Source organism: Arvicola amphibius, chromosome 8, assembly GCF_903992535.2.
Source record: "Arvicola amphibius chromosome 8, mArvAmp1.2, whole genome shotgun sequence".
In the NCBI taxonomy this organism is placed as follows: domain Eukaryota; kingdom Metazoa; phylum Chordata; class Mammalia; order Rodentia; family Cricetidae; genus Arvicola; species Arvicola amphibius.
This window is the reverse complement of record NC_052054.1, coordinates 75,059,639-75,083,141: the sequence shown is the minus strand read 5'-3', so window position 1 is coordinate 75,083,141 and position 23,503 is coordinate 75,059,639. Positions and strand designations below refer to the sequence as shown.

The 23,503-nt window shown below is 51.6% G+C and overlaps 1 protein-coding gene across 1 annotated transcript; it reads left to right on the top strand.

Moving 5' to 3' along the window:
• Nucleotides 1–352: 352 nt before the first annotated feature.
• On the top strand, nucleotides 353–21,728 carry Atp1a3 (ATPase Na+/K+ transporting subunit alpha 3). Its single transcript, XM_038340965.2, has 22 exons — nucleotides 353–583; nucleotides 681–740; nucleotides 876–1,079; nucleotides 3,670–3,783; nucleotides 3,890–4,024; nucleotides 4,722–4,839; nucleotides 4,951–5,219; nucleotides 6,541–6,739; nucleotides 6,819–6,928; nucleotides 7,032–7,166; nucleotides 10,577–10,769; nucleotides 11,009–11,184; nucleotides 11,263–11,399; nucleotides 12,308–12,458; nucleotides 12,668–12,836; nucleotides 18,052–18,206; nucleotides 18,418–18,541; nucleotides 19,792–19,937; nucleotides 20,311–20,441; nucleotides 20,980–21,081; nucleotides 21,369–21,460; nucleotides 21,700–21,728. The coding sequence occupies exons 1-22, from the start codon at nucleotides 353–355 to the stop codon at nucleotides 21,726–21,728; spliced, it is 3,180 nt and encodes a 1,059-aa protein (XP_038196893.2).
• The last annotated feature ends 1,775 nt before the right edge of the window (nucleotides 21,729–23,503 follow it).

The window sequence follows — 23,503 nt, the reverse complement described above, 5'->3', positions numbered from 1 at the left end:
TGGGCTTAAAAAACAAGACCCCCCATTTCTTAGTTGTAATATTAATATTAATAAGTTAAAAGGGGACAGTGAGTAGGCTCAGTGGGCTAAGGAGTTTCCCTACCAGCCTGACAGCCTGAGTTTGATTCCCAGGACATGGTGAGAAGTGATTCCTGCAGGCTGTCCTATGACCATGTATACACTACAGTACACATGCACAATAAATAAATGTTTTTAAAAAACTGAAGTAGGGAAGGGGAGAGACTCATAGACATGAGAAAGGAGACAAACAACCTCAAGTCCCAGAGATACCTCGAACCAGACACAGTAGGAGAACTAGATGAGACAAGTCTGGGGGGGGGAATTCTGGGAGATGCCCAAAGACACCAGAAAGACAGTGAGGCACGGAGAGGCCAGGCCAGAACGAGAGCCGGGCGCTGGGGGCCGGTGTCGCTCTGGAACCCCTTCTCGCCCGCAGTCTGGTGGCTCTGACAGCTATCGTGTCGCCACCTCGCAGGACAAAAAAGATGACAAGAGCTCGCCCAAGAAGAGCAAGGCCAAGGAGCGCCGGGATCTGGATGACCTCAAGAAGGAGGTGGCTATGGTAAGCGTCTCCGCCTTGTTAGTATCACCCCACCATGGTCCCGCCTGCCCAGAGAAGCTGTGTGAGATTATGACAAATCCCTCAAATCCTTCTCCAGACGGAGCACAAGATGTCCGTAGAAGAGGTCTGCCGGAAATACAACACCGACTGCGTGCAGGTGCGGGGGGCGGAGCCTGGGCTCGGAGGGAGGAGGGCTGGAAGCTGGCCCGTCTGCGTCCTTGTGGGCGGTGGCTTTGATCTAGGGTATGGGGCTTCTCTGGGAAGGCTCCCGTATGAGTGCCGTGTCTTCTAGGGCCTGACGCACAGCAAAGCCCAGGAGATCCTGGCCCGAGATGGGCCTAATGCGCTCACACCACCACCCACCACCCCAGAATGGGTCAAGTTCTGCCGACAGCTCTTTGGGGGCTTCTCCATCCTTCTGTGGATCGGAGCAATCCTCTGCTTCCTGGCCTACGGCATCCAGGCAGGGACTGAAGATGACCCCTCTGGTGACAACGTGAGTAGGCTGCACCCTGGCCTGTGCAGGCCCCCACACCCTGGCCACTGAGGAACACAGACACATCTGTCTGTCTAGACCTCCAGAGCCTCCTCACCTCTCACTGCCCAACAGTCACAATTACCCCTCAGAACACAGGATCAAAAATAAGGAAACCACTGCCCCAAACAGCCTAAGACGGCTGGGGTGTGACTGAGTCGTTTATGAAAGTTTATTTGGTCAACTTTCATGGGGAGCTGAGCTCAGTTCTCTGCATTCATAGAGGACATGTGTGGTACCAACTGTTATTTTCTCTCAAAGAGAACTGAGGCAGGAAGATTATAAGTCCAAATCCACCTAGGCTGCATAGGAGAATCCTGTTTCAAAAAAAAAATGTTGGCAAGGAAGAAGACTTAATAGGTAAAGCACTTGCCATACAGCTTTGAGGGCCCGAGTTTGAATCCTCAGCACCCACATGAAGCATACACACTGGCATGCGCCTGTAATACCAGTACTTCTGTGGGGAGATTGGGGGACAACAGGAGAATCCAGCCTGAAGTATGCAGTTGGGGTAAAAGAGAGACGCAGGGTGAGAGCCATGGCTTAGTGACTAAGAGTGCCTGCTGCTCTAGCCGAGAGCCTGGGTTTCGTTCCCAAAACCACATGGTGGCTCACAACCATCTACAACTACAGTTCCAGGAGATCCAGCACCCCCTTCTGAACTCTATGGCACCAGGCACACACGGTGTGCACAGATACTAAAAAACAACAACAACAACAACAACAAAAAAAACAGCCGGGCTGTGGTGGCACATGCCTTTAATCCCAGCACTTTGGTGGCAGGTGGATCTCTGTGAGTTCAAGGACAGCCTGGTCTACAGAGTGAGTTCCAGGACAAGCTCCTTAGCTACAGAGAAACCCTGTCTCAAAAAACCAAAAAAGCAAACAAAAAACCAAGAGGCCCTCTTTTAAAGTGAAAAGTGGAGCCAATACCTAATGTCTGACTTTCACATGTGTGCGTGCACACATGCACACGCCCTGTTCACATGAAAGAATGCATGAGTCCATAAGTTTTCATTATAAAAAAGGAAAGAAACTGCGTAGTTTGGCTGGCAGAGTGGTTATCTAGCACACACATGCAGGTCTAGGTTTGATCACCAGCACCATACCAAACCGGGTGTAGCTGTGTGAGTCTGTTATGCAAGCACTGGGGAGGCTGAGGCAGGAGGATCAGGAGTTCACTGTCTATCTGAGTGAGCTCCAAGAGACCTTGATCAAAGAGGAGAGGGAGGTAGGGAATGAACTAGAGTTCTGGCATAAGGCTCTCTCACCTCAACAGCTTTGGAGACAGGTACCACCAGATGGTCACAGCCTAACAAATGACTAGGGATGAGGAGGAAGGTCGGGGTTCATCTAACTCTACACAGGAGACAGGTGTGCGACAAGGCTGTTACAGTTCTCATGCCTGTGATCACTGATACCCACGCAACTACATAGGGATCTTCACGTGTATACAAGGAGTGAACGTGGAGAGTCCCAGTAAGAGGACACAGGTTCAAACCCAGTTACCCCATAGGAGGCACACACACAGGTGCAGATCTGCAGGGGCAGGTGTCATGGCCAGTGCCTGTCAGGTTAAGCCAGGAGGATGAAAAATTCAAGGCCAGCTGGGTAGTGGTGGCATAGGCCTTTAATCCCTGCACTCAGGAGGCAGAGGCAGGTGATCTCTGAGTTCAAGGCTAGCTTGCTCTACAGAGTGTGTTCCAAGACAGCCAGGGTTACATAGACCGTATCTGAAAAACAAACAACAAGAAAGCAAAGCCAGATGTGGTGGGACATCCTTGAATTTCCAGCACGGCAGAGGAAGCAGGCAGGAGGATCAAGAGTTCAAAGTCATCCTTAGCTATGTGGCAAGTGCTAGACTAGCTTGAGCTATGTCTCAAAAAGGAAAATGGGAGAGGTGGGGTTAAGCACTTGCCCTTTAGGCCTGAGGACCTGAGTGAAAGCCCCGGAATTCCTGGTGGTGGCAAGTGCTTGTAACCCCAGTGCTGTGGAGTCGAGGCAGGCTGACCCCTGGAACCTGATGGGCTGGCAGCCTTGCCCACTTAGTAAGTTTCAGGACGGGAGAGACCCTGTCTCGAAAAAGTATAAAAGGAGCCAGGCGGTGGTGGCGCATGCCTGTAATACTAACAGGTGGATCTCTGAGTTCAAAGCCAGCTTAGTCCACAAAGCTGTTACACAGAGAAACCCAGTCTACAAAAACAAAGAAATATAAAAGATACGGTGCCCAAGAAATGTAATTTGAAGTTGTCCTCTACTCTCTATGTGCGCACGCCGGGCACACGTGAACACACATGCACACATAAATGAAATGTACTTGTTAAAGAATAATAACAATAAGCACAAAAATGCGCTGTAACAAAGACTTAAGCACACAGTCCTACAAATGCAAGGTGAGACCTGCAGGCGTACAAACAGACAACAGACAGATAGACACACGAAGAGTAAGGACACAGATGGGTCCGCAAAGCTCCCTCGCAGGCCAGGGAGTGGAGGCGGGCGGGGAGTGTGCGTGACTGTCATAACACCCTGTCCTGGCGTGTCCCCACAGCTGTACCTGGGCATCGTGCTGGCGGCTGTGGTGATTATCACAGGCTGCTTCTCCTACTACCAGGAAGCCAAGAGTTCTAAGATCATGGAATCCTTCAAGAACATGGTTCCCCAGGTGAGGAGGGTCCAGCACGGAGACAGAAGGACGTGGCCAGGTGGGCTGTGCCCAGGGACTCCCAAGCAGGGAAGTTCAAGGGCTGACATTTCTGTCTCACACCCAGCAAGCCCTTGTGATCCGGGAAGGCGAGAAGATGCAGGTGAATGCCGAGGAGGTGGTGGTCGGCGACCTGGTGGAGATCAAGGGTGGGGACCGGGTTCCAGCTGACCTTCGCATCATCTCAGCCCATGGCTGCAAGGTGGGTCAGTGCTTGAGGTTCAAGCACTCCTCTCCGCTCTCAGGACCAAGGAGGAAATTCCCGAGTACCTTCAATAGACCCCAGAGCTCCAGACCCCAGCCTCACTTCCTCAGACCCGGGGATCTAGGCCTAACACTCCTCCCTCAGACCCAGGACTCCAGGCCCAGCCTCCTCCCTCAGACCCAGGACTCCAGGTCCAGCCTCCTCCCTCAGACACAGGACTCCAGGCCCTGCCTCCTCCCTCAGACACAGGACTCCAGGCCCAGACTCCTCCCTCAGACCCAGGAAACCAGGCCCAGCCCTCCTCCCTCAGACACAGGAGCCCAGGCCCAGCCTCCTCCCTCAGACACAAGGGCCCAGCCCCAGCCTCCTCCCTCAGACACAAGGGCCCAGCCCCAGCCCTCCTCCCTCAGACACAGGAGTCCAGGCCCCAGCCTTTCTTCAGATCTAGTAATCTAGACCCATGCCCATCCCACAAGAATTCTGAAGGACTTTAGACCTGGGCCAGAGGTTCTATTCCTGCCTAGTGACCTTTTAACATCCTACCTCCTGGTTTCCCAGATGCCACAGGCCAAACAGGGCTCCCCTGCTCTTTTCTGTCACTTCCTGGAACAGGCTTTCCTCCAGGGCCCCTTGGTTCCTTGTTCTTTGTTCCTGGGCCTTGTGTGGAACCTTAACTGTGCTACTCCATCCTCAGGTGGACAATTCCTCCCTGACCGGCGAATCTGAGCCCCAGACCCGCTCCCCGGACTGCACACACGACAATCCCCTGGAGACCCGTAACATCACCTTCTTTTCTACCAACTGTGTGGAAGGTAAAGGAGGGGCCCCAGGGGGGCACAAAAGGAGAGATGTGACCCAGAAAGAGGGGTACCTGCAGCCTTCTGAGTTCTAGCGGACCCCAACCTCTCCCTTTGGCCCCACAGGCACCGCTCGGGGTGTGGTGGTAGCTACTGGTGACCGCACCGTCATGGGCCGCATTGCCACCCTGGCCTCAGGCCTGGAGGTGGGCAAGACGCCCATCGCCATTGAGATCGAGCACTTCATCCAGCTCATCACTGGCGTGGCTGTGTTCCTGGGCGTCTCCTTCTTCATTCTCTCTCTCATTCTGGGATACACCTGGCTCGAGGCTGTCATCTTCCTCATCGGCATCATCGTGGCCAACGTGCCAGAGGGGCTGCTGGCTACTGTCACGGTAAGGTTGAACCCCAAGGGAGGGGGATGGGATCTGATCCCTAGGTCTGAGGGTGTCAAACACCCTGGAACTGGAGCAACAAGTGCTCTTCCCACTGAGCTGTCTCTCTAGCTCAACACCTTAAAAAAAAGTCACTTTATTTTATGGGTCTGAGTGTTTTGCCTGCGTATATGTGTGTATCATGTGCATGCCTGATGCCCTTCGAGGTCAGAAGAAAGCATTGGATCCCCTGGAACTGGAATTACAGACAGTTATGAGCCACCATGAGGGTGTGGGGAACCCGACCTGTGTTCTCTGCAAGAGCAACAAGTGCTTTTAACCACTGAGCCACCTGTCCAGCCCCTGGCCCTATTTCCTTTTTAGAAATTATTTTTACTTTATGTGCATTGGTATTTTTCATGCATATATGTCTGTGTAAGGGTGTCAAATCCCCTGGAACTGGAGTTACAGACAGCTGTAAGCTGCCATGTGGGTGCTGGGAATTGAACCTGGGTCCCCTGGAAGAGCAGAGGACCACTGAGCCACCTCTACAACATCCCTCCCCCACTGCCTTTTAATTCAGCTCACAAAATTAGGATGTACCCACTCATGGCAAAAGTGGAATAATAGTTTCTTTTTGTGTGTGCTGGGAATTGAACCTGGGTCCTCTGGAAGAACAGTCAAAAAAAAGAAAAATACATTACTCCCTGACTGCAGTTTCCCTTCCCTCCACTCCTCCTAGTCCTTCCCATTTTATTTTTTAAATTTTAATTGTTACTTATTTGGGGACATTTGTGAGCTCCCTGATGTGTGTGCTGGGAGTCAAATTCTGGTCCTCTCGCAAGACCAGTATGTGCTCTTAGTTGCTGAGCTGTCTCTCCAGGCCCCCACGTTAGCTGTTTTTTTTTTAAAAAAAATATATTTATTTATTTATTTATTTATTTATTTATTTATTTAGTATGCAATATTCTCTGTCTGTGTGTATGCCTGCATGCCAGAAGAGGGCACTAGACCCCATTAGAGATGGTTGTGAGCCACCATGTGGTTGCTGGGAATTGAACTCAGGACCTTTGGAAGAGCAGGCAATGAATGCTCTTAACCTCTGAGCCATCTCTCCAGCCCCACGTTAGCTGTTTTGAGTGTGAGTCTGTTGTACCTACTGCCTCTGAGAATATCCTACTGTGTTTTGAGGTCACATCTGTACCTCTCAACACCCCCATTACCCCAACATTTAACACTCACTCCACAACCCTGGCCTGGGTGCTCTCCACGATTTGAGCTGAGGCCGGGCAGGTGAACTGAGGACCTCTGTACAGTTCCCCTGTCCTTGCCCGTCCTCCAGGTGTGTCTGACCCTGACCGCCAAGCGCATGGCTCGCAAGAACTGCCTGGTGAAGAACCTGGAGGCGGTGGAGACGCTTGGTTCCACTTCCACCATCTGCTCTGACAAGACGGGCACCCTCACCCAGAACCGCATGACTGTCGCCCACATGTGGTTTGACAACCAGATCCACGAGGCCGACACCACTGAGGATCAGTCAGGTCGGTGGAAGCTCAGGGTGGGGACTGGGGCACCCGGTCCCAGGGGGCCTCGTAGCCTCACACGTGACTCCTCCTATAGGGACCTCTTTCGACAAGAGCTCACACACCTGGGTGGCCCTGTCCCACATCGCTGGACTCTGCAACCGAGCTGTCTTCAAGGGCGGACAGGACAACATCCCTGTGCTCAAGGTGGGTGCAGCTGCCTGCTCACTCTGACCCCACACGTCCTCCCCCCTTCCTTCTTCCCTCCCCCTCCCCACATCTGACTGACCAGGCTCTCTGCCTGCCACAGAGGGACGTGGCCGGTGACGCCTCTGAGTCTGCCCTGCTCAAGTGCATCGAGCTGTCCTCGGGGTCCGTGAAGCTGATGCGCGAGCGGAACAAGAAAGTGGCAGAGATTCCCTTCAACTCCACCAACAAATACCAGGTACGAACTCCAGCTGTGCGGGCTGTGTGAGCCTTCCTGGACCGATACAAAGAAATGTCTGTTTGAGCTGGGTGTGTTAGCGAACACCCGTGAGCCCAGAGCTTGGGAGGTAGAGGCAGGAGGATCAGGAGTTCATGGTCATCCTCAGATACATAGTGAATTTGAGGCCAACCTGGGCTACACAAGGCATGGTGGCACAGGCTGTAATCCCAGCACCAAGGAGGTGGAGGTAAGTGCATCAAAGCTATCCTCGGCTACCTAGCAAGTTCCCGGCCAGCCTGGGCTACATGAGACCCTGTCTCAGACCAAGGAAATGATTTCATCCCTGTCTGGCTTGGTGAAAAGATGGGATAATTGGGGTTCATGATAGGAAACAAGAGTGAGGAGTTACTTACAGGAGCGTGAAATGACTTAAAACAGCTGCATCACCAAAAACGGCCACCCCAGCATGGGTGATGATGACTCATGAAAACTCTGTTATCCAAGACAGCTGCGGGGACAGGAGGGAGGACTGGGTGACTTCCCCCTCCCGTCCTTCCACCAGGGACCGTTAGCGGCCTGGCCACCGTCATCACAGACTTAGCTGTTGCTGTGGGTGAAAGCCTCCTGCGGGAACTCTGCTCCACGATAGCACCCGTTGTGTCTGGCGTGGAGGAAATAGCTACCGCGTGGGGACTGCAAGCAGGGATTGCAAGTTTCTCTGTGATTCCTGGGTGTAGCCCCCTCTGTCCCGCTTCCTTGTGGCTTTGGGGCAAGATACTACTCTCTACCACCCCTCAGTTTGCCATCTGTAAAACCGAGGGGTGGTGATAGCCGGAGTGGGGAGAGGAAGTGGCTGAAGCGGAGAGCTCCTTAAGCAGGAGGTAGGGGATGGGCCCTGGTCACCATCTCAAGCATGGGGCAGCATTCTTCACACATTCTCTGGATAGTTTTTGAGCCTCTTGGTCCTGTTTGAGGTCCTGGGGCACACGGGGCAGTGAGAGCAACACTGAGAGTCTCCCTTTCTGACACGCTAGCCTTAGAAAATAATCACTGCACGTTTAAAGGAAAGCATGTTCAGGCAGCCGGCCACGGGCGTGGTAAGGGAACGAGGACAAGGACTAGAGCACCGTGGGGGCCCTGGGGGCTGTGGGGGAGACCTGGCCACGACTCTGAGGGGGGCAAGAACCATGACCGGAAGCAGAAGGAGGACAGGGCTTGACGCACGTGCTTGAGGACAGACAGTTTTGTGAGGCTCCAGCTCACATACCACAAGCATCTGTGTTAGTGTACCCGGACTTGGGCCGCCACCTACAGAGTCAATTTTAGATTGTTTTTTTTTTTTATCACCACAGAAAGAAACCCCCGCACTCTCTCAGTTTCTGCCCACCCCTTCTCCAGCAAGCCCCACCCCCATCTCAGCAAACACTAACCTACTTTCTGTCTCTGTGGATTCACTTGTTCTCACCGTCTTGTAGAAAATGGAATCATGTAACACCTGGCCTTCTTAAAAACCCCTTTTATTTCACTCCGCCTCATTTTCAGGATCCACCCGCATGTCCACCAGAGCCTCACGCTTTTTTAAAAATGTGTATTATTGTGTGTACGTGATGGCAGTGGTTGCTTGCGGAGGTCAGATGGCAACTTTGTGGAGTCGGTTCTCTCCTACCTTTATGGAAGTTTCAGGGATTGAACTCGGGTCTTCAGGCTTGCACAGCAATCACCTCTACCCGTTGAGTCATGCCACCAGCTTCCTGTAGATGGACCGGCGAAGGGCCGCTTCCCGCCACCCGGCAAGCTTTACCCAAAATAATTACATGGAAACTGTATTCATTTAAACACTGTCTGGCCCATTAGTTTCAGCCTCTTACTGGCTAATTCTCACATCTTGCTTTAACCCATATTTAGTAATCTGTGTAGCACCACGAGGTGGTGGCTTACCAGGAGAGATCTTAACCTGCGTCCATCTTGGAGAGGAGAGGCATGGTGACTGCCTGAGGCGTCTGCCTGACTCTGCTTTCTTTCTCCCACAATTCTGTTCTGTCTACTCCACCTACCTAATTTTCTGTCCTATTAAAGAGCCAAGGTAGTTTCTTTATTAGTCAATGAAAGTAACACATAGACAGATGACCCTCCTCCATCATTTCCCCTTTTTCTGTTTAAACAAAAAAGAAAGGCTTTAACTTTAACATAGTTTTTGTTTTCTAAGACAGGGCTTCTCTGTGTAGCCCTGGCTGTCCTGGAACTCACTCTGTAAATCAGGCTGGCTTCAAACTCACAGAGATCTACCTGCCTCTGCCTCCAGAGTGCTGGGGTTAAAGGCGTGTGCCACCACTGCTACCTGGCTTTTTGTGACTTTTAAATCTATTTACTCTTTTTCTGTTTTCTGTTTCGAGGCAAGGTCTCACTCTATAACCCAGTCTGGTCTAGAACTCACTATGTAGCCCTGACAAAACTCACACTCATGGTGACTCTCTGCTTCGGCCTCACAAGTACTGAGTGGCAGGTGTGAGCCGCCATGCCCGCTGCTTAGGAGAAAAAGTGTACGTCGTGTGACTGTGTCATGTCTTGTTGATCCGTTCATCTGTTGATGGACAGTGTGGCCGTTTCCACTGCTGACCTCTTTGCTGAAGTGCTTGCCGCATTTTTCACTACTTATGATTTCTTTTTAGTTTTTATTTTCTTTGGACTAGGAATGGAACCCAGGACCTTATGTTAGCAACTGCTTTACTTCTGAACCACACCCCTACCTTTTCTTAATGGATTCTATGCAGGGGGCTCTACCTCTGAGTCACACCCCCAGCCCCTCACTGGGAGATTCTAGGCAGGGGCTCTACCACTGAGCCACACCCCAGCCCCTCACTGGGGGATTCTAGGCAGGGGCTCTTCCACTGAGCCACACCCCAGACCCTCACTAGGGAATTCTAGGCAGGGGCTCTACCATTGAGTCACACTCCAGCCCCTCATTGGGGAATTCTAGGCCATTGCTCTGCTGTTGAACTTTGGCTACAAACTGGCTGATGTAGGGAAGTAGATGCAGGAATTCAAGAGAAGGTTGATGATTGCTGGATCAGGAGCAAACACAGCAGAGGAAAGTGAGAAGGAATTGGATTCTAGGTACATTTCGGGCAAGCTAATTGCTAGATTTGAGATAGCTGTACACTGAGTCTGGAAAAGGCAGAGAGAAAGTATATGACCCACAGACAGTTGGAATTTCTGTGAGAGAGATGGACAGAGATAGAGAAACAGAAAAGGGTTGGACAGAGATCTCCAGAAGACTTGAGAAACAGGAAAAAGCCTAGAGAGATGCGGGTCGTGCTCTTAGCCGCCTGTCCTACCCTGACACAGGGAAGATGTGCTCCCTAGCTCGGTGCAGACAGCCTCCAGGTCTCCGCATGCATGGCTTAGGTAGGCCCCCTTCTCTGTTGCAGCTATCCATCCATGAGACTGAAGACCCCAACGACAACCGATATCTGCTGGTAATGAAGGGCGCCCCTGAACGCATCCTGGACCGCTGTGCCACCATCCTCCTGCAGGGCAAAGAGCAGCCTCTGGATGAGGAGATGAAGGAGGCCTTCCAGAATGCCTACCTCGAGCTTGGTGGCCTGGGCGAGCGTGTGCTTGGTGTGTATTATGGGTGGGGCAGGAACAGGTCCGGCTCTAAGGACCCTTGGGGGCCAGAATGCACCGTGAATGAATGAGTGAATGAATGAATGAGGTCGTTGCTGAGAAATGAATGCTGGTTGACTCCCAGCTGTGTGGGGACACTGCAGGGAATCCAGACAGCTGGGAGCAAATAGGGTGCAGACATGATGGTCCTGAGGCTGGCACCTTCATATGCCCTTCCTTGTGCCTGTCACCAGGTTTCTGCCATTACTATCTGCCTGAGGAACAGTTCCCCAAGGGTTTTGCCTTCGACTGTGACGATGTGAACTTCACCACGGACAACCTCTGCTTTGTGGGTCTCATGTCTATGATTGACCCTCCCCGGGCGGCCGTCCCTGATGCTGTGGGCAAGTGCCGCAGTGCAGGCATCAAGGTTTGTCCTGGGGCTGCTTGGATGTGAGGTCGGGGTGATGCAGGAGGCCCGGCCGTCCCTAAAACACAGTGCTTACAGGTCATCATGGTCACCGGCGATCACCCCATCACAGCCAAGGCCATTGCCAAGGGTGTAGGTATCATCTCTGAGGGTAACGAGACTGTAGAGGACATTGCCGCCCGACTCAACATCCCGGTCAGCCAGGTCAACCCCAGGTGAGTAGCCTTGCCTCCATCAGGGCTTGATCCTCAGTACTGCCCCAAATAGTACAAATACAAAGTAAAATAAAGTCAGGTATGGTGGTACACACCTATAATCCCAGCACTCAGAAGAGGAGGCAGGAAGAACTCCATAGCATGGTCCTGTCTCCAAACACTAGGGGCTAGGAGTATAGCTTAGAGACAGTGTTTTCCTAGAATCCCCCAGTGAGGGGGGTGGCTAGGAGTGTGGCTCAGTAGTAGAGCCTCTGCCTAGAATCCCTCAGTGAGGGCTGGGGTGTGGCTCAGTGGCCAGTGCTTGCCTAATAATGAAAGAGGCACTGGGTTCCATCCCCAGCACCATCCAAAAAAAGGGTGGGAGGAACGGTTTACAAATAATGATATTTAAATATTTCTTTTTGAGACAGTGTCTCTCTATGTAACCCTGACTGGCCTAGAACTTGTTATGTACCCCAGACTGGCCTCGAACCCTGACATCTGCTTGCCTCTACTTCCCACGTGCTGGAATGAAAGGCACGTGAGACCCCACCTAGTGGTCAGGTTATAAATAATTATAAACAATTCCTCTCAACAGATTTAAGAAAGCCCCATATTTCTTTGCTTTGCTCCCCTCACAAACCCATATTTATGTTTGGTTTTTCTGACTTCCTGCTTTTCCGTCTTTATACCGGGCTATAACTCTCTTCCCATTGTTCTGCTGACTGGTGTGCCTCCGTGTCTTCCCGTTGCTCCACCCACCCGCGTGCCTCCATGTCCGGTCCTTCAGGCTGGCTCTCTCTAACCTTACCATATCCCTCCCTCAGACCTCCTCCTCTGTCTCCCTGTCTGTGGTCTGTCCCTCTGTCTATTAGATGCCCCCTACTCCTCACTCTGGCCTTGACCACTGTTCCTTCATCTCTTCTCAGGGATGCCAAAGCCTGTGTCATCCACGGTACCGACCTCAAGGACTTCACCTCTGAGCAAATTGACGAGATCCTGCAGAACCACACGGAGATTGTCTTTGCCCGCACCTCCCCTCAGCAGAAGCTCATCATTGTGGAGGGCTGCCAGAGACAGGTGAGCTCCTGCCTAGTCCGAGGGAGGGCTGAGCCTGGATCCTGGGTCTGGGGGAGGAGGATTGGGGCTGGACTCTTGGGTCTGAGGGAGGACGGCTGAGCTAGGAATCCTGGGTCTGAGGGAAGAGGCTGGGCCTCTACCCCTGGGTCTGAGGGAGGGGAGCTGGGGCCTCAAGCCTGGGTTCTCACCCTGGCCCTTCCTCCTTCCAGGGAGCAATTGTGGCTGTGACTGGCGATGGTGTGAATGACTCCCCCGCTCTGAAGAAGGCTGACATCGGGGTGGCCATGGGCATCGCTGGCTCTGATGTCTCCAAGCAGGCTGCTGACATGATTCTACTGGATGACAATTTTGCTTCCATTGTCACTGGTGTGGAGGAAGGTGAGTGGTCTGGGGAGGGAAGGATGGGGGAGGGGTAGAGACCTGATCACTGCTAGAAGCTTTAGGAATGGTGGCTGGGAGGGGGAGCAGGCCAGGTGCGTTATAGTACGCAAGGTTGCCGGATAGCATCACGGGATAAGCTGCCGGCCTCGGTGTTCCTGCATCACCTGGCACGGGGTAGGGTGGAAGTATTCCAAAGTCCTGTAAATACAGTCACCCTGAAGCAGAGGATCCTGGGGGTGCAGAAGGCCTCCTCCCCCGACGTGAGCTGGGATAGTCATCTTCCGCAGTGGACAGGAACTAGAGTGGACGCTGAGCCAAACGAGGGGTCCACAATGAGGCATCCACTTAAAGGAGGCAGGGAAAATGTCAGCTCCTGCGGTGAGGTAAGGGAGCAGGTGTGGGGTGCGGCTGGTGTAATGGGGGTCCCCACTGCAGAGCCGACCAACACCAGCCCCATTCCCTGGAGGAGCTAGAAGTAGCCACGGAGGGGGCTCGGTTATGTTCTATTATTTTAATCTGGTCATCAACAATTATACTGATAACTACAGAAAATGCCAAAGAAAGCTAGAGTCGTTGTAAGCTCACTATCGAAAAGTAACTGTTCATGCTGGCATCATTTTTCTCCGAGTCTAGCCCCCATCTGAAATGTCGCTACTTGCTGGGTGTGGTGGCACACAGCTATAATCGCAGGGCTCAGGAGACTGAGGTAGGTGAATTGCTGAGTTCTAGGCCAGCCTAGGCTATGAGTGAGACCCTGTTACACACACACAGAGGTCAGTACAATAACGAGCCAAGGATGTAGCTCGGAGGGGTTGCCTAGCATATGGAGGATTTGAGTTTCATCCATTGCAGAAGAGAGCAAAAGAGAGAAGAAAAGGAAGGAAGGAGGGAAGGAAGGAAGGAAAGAAGGAAGGAAGGAAAACGATAAACTGGCATAGTGGCTCACGCCTTGGGAGACAGACAGATGGATCCCTGTGATTTGAGGCCAGCCTGGTCTACATAGTGAGTTTCAGGACAGCCAGGGCTACATAGTGAGACTCTGTCTTGGGGCGGGGGGGAGAACAGTCAACTGGATATGGTAGTTCTACACCTTTAATCCCAGAACCCTAGAGGCAGAGGCAGGAGGATTTCTGTAAGTCCAAAGGTAGCCTGATCTACAAAGTGAGATGCAGACTAGCCAGAACTATACAGTAAGACCCTGTCTCCAAACAGAAAACCAAAGTATAGTCAAAAAAGCTGAGCCCACAGTGACAAACTGGATGCCATTAGCCCTTGTCTCCAGTACCCCAGCAAAAAGCACAGATACTTCTCCTCCCCCCTCCACCCTACAGCTCTGCCTGGGCAGGACAAAACAGGCACCCCTAGGTGGGCTCTGCCTTTGGCATCATACAGTCTGAAGGATGCGCTGTGGGCGGACTGGTCCCTGCTCTCAAGGCTAGGGAACACATGTTTTAAAACTGTCAACAAACAAGCTGTGTGTGGGGCTAAGAAGCCCACGGGACCCCAGTCCATGGTGCGGGTCTGGTAGCTGGGGAGGTCCCCAAGCCTGTGTAACTTAGTGAACCTCTGTCTCCGAGTAAGTTAAAAAAAAAAACTGGGGAAGAGAGGGAGAGAGTACTTTACCTTTCAAGGGCAAGAAGCTGGGGAGGAAACACCAACAAGGGGAAATTCCAGGTACTGAAAGTCCAGTGAATGGCATGTGACATCCCCTGTCATGGTCACCCTGCTGCAAGGGACCCGTTTCTTCCCCACACATGATGATGTATATTGGAGCTTTCTTGAGTCAGCCTTTTACCTAGGAACATTTTAGGATGAGGAGCAAATAGTTTCATTGAAGGAAAATGATCGCCACATGGGGACGTCGGGAGTCAGAGGACTTTGGCACAATGAGGACTGTTGTTTTGTTTAGTTTTGATAGGGTCTCAGGCTGCAGTTCAGGCTGACCGCAATTTACTGTGTCCCAGACTGGTCTTGAACTCACAAAAATCCTCTTGCTTTAGCCTTCTGTGTGCTGGAATCAGTGGTGTGAGCCACTGCACCTGGCTGGATTTAACAGATACATAGAAACATAAGAAGTGTACATATTATCCAGGTGTGCTGGCATATGTGGATAATCTCAGCACTTGGGAGGCTAAGGCAGAAAGATTTAGTGATCTAGCTAGCATCCATACCAGGCAGTTCACTGTCTGTAACTACACCAAGGCTCCAACGCCCTCTTCTGGCCTCCACAGGCACAACACCCATCCACCCGCACACATAAAACAGCTGGGAGGTGTAGTGAAGAATGCCTTTGATCCTAGCACCCAGGAGGCAGAAATAGGCAGATCTCTGAGTTCGAGGCCAGTCTGGTCTACATAATGAGTTCCAGGACAGCCAGGGCTACATAGTGAGACCCTGTCTCAAAAACGACAAGGACAAGCCAGGCGCGGTGGTGCACACCTTTAATCCCAGCACTTGGGAGGCAGAGGCAGGCGGATCTCTGTGAGTTCCAGGCCAGCCTGGTCCACAGGGAGTGCCACGACAGGCTCCAAAGCCACACAGAGAAGTGCTGTCTTGAATAAACTCAAAGATAAAACAAAAGTGAACAACAACAAAAAATCCAAATGAACAAACACTAGCTGTGCATGGTGGAATATGCCCATAATTTCAGCTCTTGGGAGGGAGGTCAGAAGTTCAAGTCCTGTCCAGGTTACATGAGACTCTCAAAAAAAATTGTAGTTTATAATGGGTGGCCATGTGATATTTTGATATAGGTATGTGTTGGTTACTGGTTAGTCCGGGTTAAACATATGTCTCTTCAGTTAGCTTTTCTTTTGGGAAATATCCATGCTGTCTCTCCTAGCACTGAAACATTTGGTGTGTACATAATCAGTGATCCTGCACACACACACACACACACACACACACACGTGTGCAAGTGCCTGACAAGGCTGGGGGAGAGTGTTGGGTCTCCTGGAGCGGGAGTTAGAGCCTTTGTGAGTCACCTGACAGGGATGCTTGGAACAAATCGTGGGTCCTCTGCAAGAGCAGTATCCCTTGTAGTGGTGGAGTCAGCTCTTCAGCCCTTTCCCCCTTTTCGGAGGGAATTTTTGAGGCAGAATCTCACTATGTAGTCCATGTTAGCCGTGAACTCATGGTAATCCTCCGGCCTCAGCCTCCTGAATACTGAGGTGGCAGGTATGTAACACTGAATAAGATTAACTCTTGGATTCCATATGTGAGGGAGATCGTGTGGTACCTGGGCCCCTATGCCCAGCACAAAGGTGTTCAGTACCATCCATTCGTTCTTTTCAAGTTGGATGTTTTGCCTGCGTGTAGGTCTGCACCACATGTGTGAAGTGCCCACAGAAGCCAGAAGGCACTAGATCCTCTGGAACTGTAGTTACAGACAGTTGTGAGCCACTGGGTGGGTGCCAACGGAACCTGTGGCCTCTGGAAGAGTAACCAGTACTCAACCCCTGAGCCACCTCTCCAGCCCCCATGCCATTTTCCATGATGGCTGTACTAACTTACATCGTGGAAGGCAGCTATGCCCAGCATTGTGCCACCAACGCTACACTTGGTATACTTCCTGACCTACGTGTCCATGGTTCCCTTTCCCTGCCTCCTCTGCAGCTTCTCTGACCTCTGAGTCACAGCTGCCCTCTCTGGGTAGTGTGAGCTCTCATTGCAGCAGCTGTCGATGCTGCCATGATATTGAGTATGGTCCATAGTCTTTGTTTTTAAGATTCTTTTTTCTGCCTTTGAGACAAACCTCACTCAGTGGTTCTATCTGACCTGGAACTCCTGGAGAGCCTCCTGCCTCTGCCTCCCAAGTGCTGGGGTTAGAGGCGTGTGCCGCCACACCCAGCGTTGATTTTTACTGTTGAAACAATCTGGCTGTATGGTCCTGGCTGGCCTGGAACTTGCTATATGTATCAGGCTGGTCTCAGAGATGCTGTGTGCCTACCTTTGCCTCCTGCGGGCTAGAATTACAGGCTTTGCCACTGTGCCTGGCCTATTTGTGACTTCTCTTTTGAGAAATGCTTATTTTAGTCTATTGCTTTTTTTTTTTTTTTTCTGAGACAGGATCTCATATAGTCCAGGCTGGCTTTGACATTACTGTGTAGCTAAGGATAAACTTGAACTCCTATTCCTCCTGCCTTGACTACCACACCTGACTTTTTTTTAATGAGTTTATTATTAATTAAATTAATTCATCTATTTTACATCCAGACTGCAGTTTCTCCTCCCTCCTCTAGTATGACAACTTTTGTATCTGGATTTTTTTCTCTTGATATTTGTTTTTTAATTTTATTTTCAGACAGGTCTCCTTATGTAGTCCTTGGATTAAAGGACTGTGCCATCAGCACAGCATCTGCACCCAGATTTTTTGTTTTGTTTTGTTTTTTAATGTGGAGCAAGGGTTTGAACCCAGGGCCTCGTGCATGCTAGGCTGGCACACACTACCAAGTGAGATACAGTCCCAGCCCTGTGCCTGACTCTTTTTTTTTTCTTTTGGTTTTTTGAGACAGGGTTTCTCTGTAGCTTTGGAGCCTGTCTTGGAACTAGCTCTTGTAGCCCAGGCTGGCCTCGAACTCACAGATATCTGCCTGCCTCTGCCTCCCAAGTGCTTGGTTAAAGATTAAAGGCGTGCGCCACTACCGCTCGGCTAACCTGAATCTTATCACTCAGTTTAATACCCCAGATTTGCCTGTGAATTCATGCATTTGTGGCTCCTCCCTTTCCTTTCTGTGATGCTCCATAACTTAGCCACTACTTGCCTGCCATGGACTTTCAAGTTGGCTCTGGTTTGAGACTATTTTGAGTAATGCTATCATGAACATTTGTGAATTTGGCTTCTGGTGGACATAGCAACTGCTTCTCTTGGGTATAAACCTGGAGGAAGAGTTACTGGACTGATGGGGTAAAGGATGTTTAAGCTTAATGGAAATTACCAAACAGGCTTTCCAAGGGGTGCTATGATCAGAAGTGTGCATGCAAATGTGAATGAGTGAGATGAGTTACATAGGATGCAAGGGACTAGGGTTTGGCTCAGTGGTAGAGCCCCTGCCTAGAATCCCCCAGTGAAGGGCCGGGGTTGTGGCTCAGTGGTAGTCTTGTGTGGCATACTGGAAACCTAGGCTCAATCTTCAGTACCTCAAAGGAAAAAAAGCCAAGGACATGGGGCTCCAGTGGACCCCAAGTTCTAAGTCTGCTGCTCCCCCTACAGGCCGCCTGATCTTTGACAACCTGAAGAAATCCATCGCCTACACTCTGACCAGCAACATCCCTGAGATCACACCCTTCCTGCTCTTCATCATGGCCAACATCCCACTGCCCCTTGGCACCATCACCATCCTCTGCATTGACCTGGGCACCGACATGGTAAGCTGGGCTGCCACCTAGGACTAGGGTGGGGCCACCCTCAAAGCATGTGCTTGCTCTCTCTCTCTCTCTCTGTCTCTCTCTCTGTCTCTCTCTCTGTCTCTCTCTGTCTCTCTGTCTCTCTCTCTCTCTCTCTCTCTCTCTCTCTCTCTCTCTCTCTCTCTCTCTCTCTCTCTCTCTCTCCCCTCATACAGCCGTCTCTTCCATCCAGGTCCCTGCCATCTCCCTGGCCTACGAGGCTGCCGAGAGTGACATCATGAAAAGACAGCCCAGGAACCCACGCACAGACAAACTAGTCAATGAAAGGCTCATCAGCATGGCCTATGGACAAATTGGTGAGGATTGCTGGGACTCAGAGCCATGTGCTAGTCCAGCAGGATGGAATGTCCCTGGTCTGAGGGCTCAAAGCGTGGTGGTGGGGGCTTACATGACCCTGCTTCTGCTTCTGAGGGTCACATGGGCAGACCCCTAGAGAGTGAGTCCAGGAAAGCAAAGCCCACGGGGCTGAAGCCACCAAGTTTGGACTTCTCTTAGCTGTGTGTTTGTTTGTTTTTCTTTTGTTGTTTGTTTGTTGTGGTTTTTTTAAGTGTCTCAAACAACCCAGACTGGCTTCTAACTCACTATGTAGGCAAGAATAGAATAACCCCGAACTTCTGATCCTCCTACCTCCACCTCCCAAGTGCTGGGAATACAGACATGTGCCACCACACCCAATATTTACTGGCTGTCGATTAAACCAGGGTTTCCTTGCATGCCACGCAAGCGGTCATTCAGCCAGTTGGACTGCACCCCCAACCCCTTTTCCTTGTCATGTTTTCTGTTATTGTTTTGTTTGAGACAGGGTTTCACTGTAGCTCTGGCTGTCTGGCACTAATAGGTCCTTCTGTCTGTCAATGCTGAGAGCTCCTGGGATCACGGCCGTGTCCAGAAATTAGCATCATCATCTTTACTGCTTTGCTTCTTTGTTTTGGTCTCGTTATATAGACCAGGTTAGCCTTGAACTCACAGAGATCTGCCTGCTTCTGCCTCCCAAACTCTGGGTTTGTGGTGGGCACACATCACCACAATGGTGATTTTTATTAGTGTTTAACCTAGGGCTTCCCACATGCTAAGCAAGTACTTTACCACAGAACCACGCCACTAGCCCTCATTCACTGGCAGATCCAGGCAGGTACCCTGCCACAGTTATGTCCCAGTCCTCTTGCTTGTTATTTTGAGACAGGGTCTCACTAAGTTGGTCACGCTGGCCTTGAATTCATTGTGTAGTCCAGACAGGCCCTGAGCTTATGTTCCAGCCTTCTAAATAGCTGGGATCAACAGGCCTGTGATACTTACTGGTTCCAGGATATTTAGAATATTTGGGCAGCCTGAGTCCCATAGCAGTGTGCCTGAGTAGGGGTTCATCCATCTGGATAACCCCCTCCCCAAGTCCCTGACCCCCCAGGGCCTGGAGATGACTTAGCTTAGGCAAGATAACTGAGTAGCCCATGGACTATTGTAATGGCCTCAGGGTCATTGGGGGAGCACTGGGCATGCTGCCAGCTCCCGCCTCACCCTCCCCTCCTTCGGCCCCGTTCCCCCCCAGGGATGATCCAGGCCCTCGGAGGCTTCTTCTCTTACTTTGTCATCCTGGCGGAAAATGGCTTCTTGCCTGGTAACCTAGTGGGCATCCGGCTGAACTGGGATGACCGCACCGTCAATGACCTGGAAGACAGTTACGGGCAGCAGTGGGTGAGTGGAGCTGGGCATCAAGCCTCAGGACCAGATCAACAGCTAGTTCAAGTCCCAAGCTGGCCTCTGCCCTGAGGGCCACATTCAACTGTGCTCCCTGAATGAGGGACCTCCCAGAACTCTCTCCCGTCAAAGCCTGGCTGCTGTTTGTCCTTCATGGACACCCCCAGGGTCCTTGGTTCCTGGCAAACATTAAGACCCCCTAATTCCTTGTTCTTAAAACACCTGCGGCTTCCTGTGCTCCCAAGAGGCTATGAATCTAAGAAGGAAGGTGCATTTGAGGCCCTGGAAACCCCGTGGAGGGGCCAGGGCAGTGAAGGACTCGGGATGCAGTTACAGGATACCACTCCCCGTGTATCTCTCACTTCTGCAGACATACGAGCAGAGGAAGGTGGTTGAGTTCACCTGCCACACGGCCTTCTTTGTCAGCATCGTGGTGGTACAGTGGGCTGACCTGATCATCTGCAAGACCAGGCGCAACTCCGTCTTCCAGCAGGGCATGAAGTAAGGGCCTACCTGCGGCTGGATCCCCTCCCTCGCTCTGAGCTTTGGGAGAGCTCTGGGCCTCCTGATTTCACTTTGTTCAACCATTGCTTCCATGAACCTGTCTTTCTCTTTCCCTCTCCCCATCTTGCCTTCCTTCTTCCTCCCTTCCCCTTTCATTTTTTTCTGCTTCAGACAGTGCCTCGGCATTTAGCCTAAGCTAGACTCAAACTCATGGCAATCCTCCTGCCTCAGCCCCCTCAAGCCATTGGGTCACATGTCTATGCCACCGTGCCTGGCTGTCTTTCTTCTGTCGTCAGTCCATATACCCCTCATTGTCTCTCCCCCCCGCCCCCGTCTGTTTCTCTGTCTGGGTCCCGTCCTCTGCCCCATTGCCTCCCACCCCTCACCCCACCACACTCACCCACGTGCATCATTGTTGGCTGAGGACGCAGAGTCTTGCTCCGTCTGTTTTTCCATTCATGTCTGGGAGTCTGTGGGGCGGGGAGCCTGGTGTAGGCCTGCTCCACATTTGGTCTTGTCTCATCTGTGCCTCTAGGAATAAGATCTTGATCTTCGGCTTGTTTGAGGAGACGGCCCTTGCTGCCTTCCTGTCCTACTGCCCAGGCATGGATGTGGCCCTTCGCATGTACCCTCTCAAGTGAGTGCCCAGGGCCACCCAGAAACTCCACACTCCCACGCCCTCCACAGCCATGGCCTCAGCCTTCAATTTTTTAGCCCGCTCTCCTTGTCTTTCTGGATGTTCCTACTCTCTCCCCCGTTGCCACCCCTGTTCTGATGCCACTAAGTCTCCCTACCTCACAGAGGGGGCACTCTGCAGACCCCAGGCCCTATTCAGGATCCAGGGCATTCCTCTGAGGCACCAAAGATCCTGGGAACTGGCCAAATGGTCCCCTCACGTCCCCTCTTCCGCTTTCCTCTCTGCAGGCCCAGCTGGTGGTTCTGTGCCTTCCCCTACAGTTTCCTCATCTTCGTCTACGATGAGATTCGCAAACTCATCCTGCGCAGGAACCCCGGGGGTGAGGGCTGCATGGCCAGGGGCACAGAGGCTGGGAGGGGAAGCTAAGAAAGGGTCTGTGTAACTCAGGCTGCCCTTGAACTCACAGCCCTCCTAAGGGGGTTTCTCAGTGCTGAGATGGCAGGCCTGCCACCACACCTTGTTTTCTGTGTCACTGTCTCTTCCTCTGTCCTTGCGTGTATGGCTGGCTCTCTCGTCTGTCTTCCCCTCTCACTTTGTCTCTCTTCTCTGTCATTCCAGGTTGGGTGGAGAAAGAGACCTACTATTGACCTTAACCCACCACGGCGTCGCCCACATCTTCCCTGCCCCCAGCCCAAGACAGCCCACTCTGGCCCCCCATTTTGTACTCTGGGGGGAGGGGCCTTCTCTCCCCATGGCCCCCCCTCTCTCCCTGTGGCCCAGCCTCCTCTCCCACACCTTGTTTACTTCCCACTTTTCCCTCTCTTCTCCCTCTGGCTGGCTTCTCTCCCCCCACAGCCCCTGCCTCTCTTCCTCCCTTTTCTGTGTCTCTCCCCTCTCTCCCTCGCGACCCTGCCCTTTATTCCCTACCTGGGCTCTTTTTTACTCCCCTCAGCCCCGCCCCTTGGCTGATGCCATTTCCGGTTCTAATTCTGAACAATTATCAAATATATCAGTGGGGAGAGAGAAGCTGTGTGCTTGTTGTGCTTGCAAGTCAGTGCCGGGGGCAGACGGGGCAACCGCTGCCAGTGCCCACGTGAGCCGCCTCGTCAGTTTACCTCGTAGGGGTGCCACAGAATCTTCCGCGGTGCAGGATCATGGATTTTGGATTCTAGGGAGTTAGAATTCCCAACCCAATGGATTACGGACAGGGAGTGAAGGAGGCTGGGACTTGAATGGTACAAAGGATCTTCTCCTTCGGAAAAGGCCCCCAAGGGAGATCATGGCCTGATGGTGGAGACAGGCCCTAAGTGATGCCCCTCTAAACAATGTCCTAGTCGTCAGTGTGAGGCACTGGAAGGCGAGGTAACTTACTGAAGGTCACAGAGGTACAAATGGAGAAGCTGACCAAGGACTTCGGCTGAGGTCAGAGCCGGCTAGGGGCTTCAGTGCTTCTGCTCCTGCGTGGGACCCAGGTTCCGTTCTCAGTGCCCGTACTGGTTCACAAGCTTTCTGTAGCTCCAGGGCTAGGGCTCTGATGCCCTCGTATGGCCTCCGCTGCTGCCAGGCAGGCAAGTCGTGCACAAACATGCCTGCAAACAAATGTACATACACATAAAAATAATTAAGCCAGGCTTAATTTACTGTGCAAGTAAACCTCTATAAGTTTGAAGTCAGCCCAGTAGACATAGTAGGTTTTAGCTAAGGCTACATAATGAGACTGTGTCTCAAAAAAAATTTTTTTAAGGATTTTATTTATTATGTATACAGTGTTCTGCCTGCATGTACACCTGCAGGCCAGAAGAGGGCACCAGATCTCATAGATGGTTGTGAGCCACCATGTGGTTGCTGGGACTTGAACTCAGGACCTCGGGAAGAGCAGTCAGTGCTCTTAACCTCTGGGCCATCTCTCCAGTCTTCAAAAAAAATTATAATTTTAAAAAACTTTAAGAAAGTATGTGTGGAAGTGTGCATCTGCAATCCCAGCCCTGGCTAGGAAGAGGCATGTAACCATTGCTGCTCATTGGCCAGCTCATCAGTTCCAGGTTAGTAGGAAACCTTGTCTCAGAAAAGAAGATGCTGCCAGTACCTTAAATCCCAGTACTCAGGAGCCAGAGGCAGGAGGATCTCTGTGAGTTGAAGACCAGCCTTGTTCTATACAGTAAAAACATGTGCACATATACCCACATGTGTATGTGCACACACAAAAACACACAAGTACCACACATGCACACACTACATTTGTGACTAGGGCATGACTCAGCCATAGAACATTTGCCTAACTTGTGAAAAATTCAGGGTTCCATCTCTAGCATAAATAAATAAATATAATTTACAATTCAATACCAAAATAAAGTATCTGTGTAATCACCGCCCAGGTAAAAGTACAGAACTTTCCTATCCACCTAGGAAGCGTCCCTCTCCC

Bases quoted from the DNA above. Each gene is read 5' to 3' on its own strand.
- Atp1a3 (XM_038340965.2), top strand. From the start codon at position 353: ATGCCCAAAGACACCAGAAAGACAGTGAGGCACGGAGAGGCCAGGCCA. The intron at 10,770-11,008 runs GTGTGTATTATG...GCCTGTCACCAG, and splicing joins CCTGGGCGAGCGTGTGCTTG to GTTTCTGCCATTACTATCTG. The intron at 11,185-11,262 runs GTTTGTCCTGGG...CAGTGCTTACAG, and splicing joins GCCGCAGTGCAGGCATCAAG to GTCATCATGGTCACCGGCGA.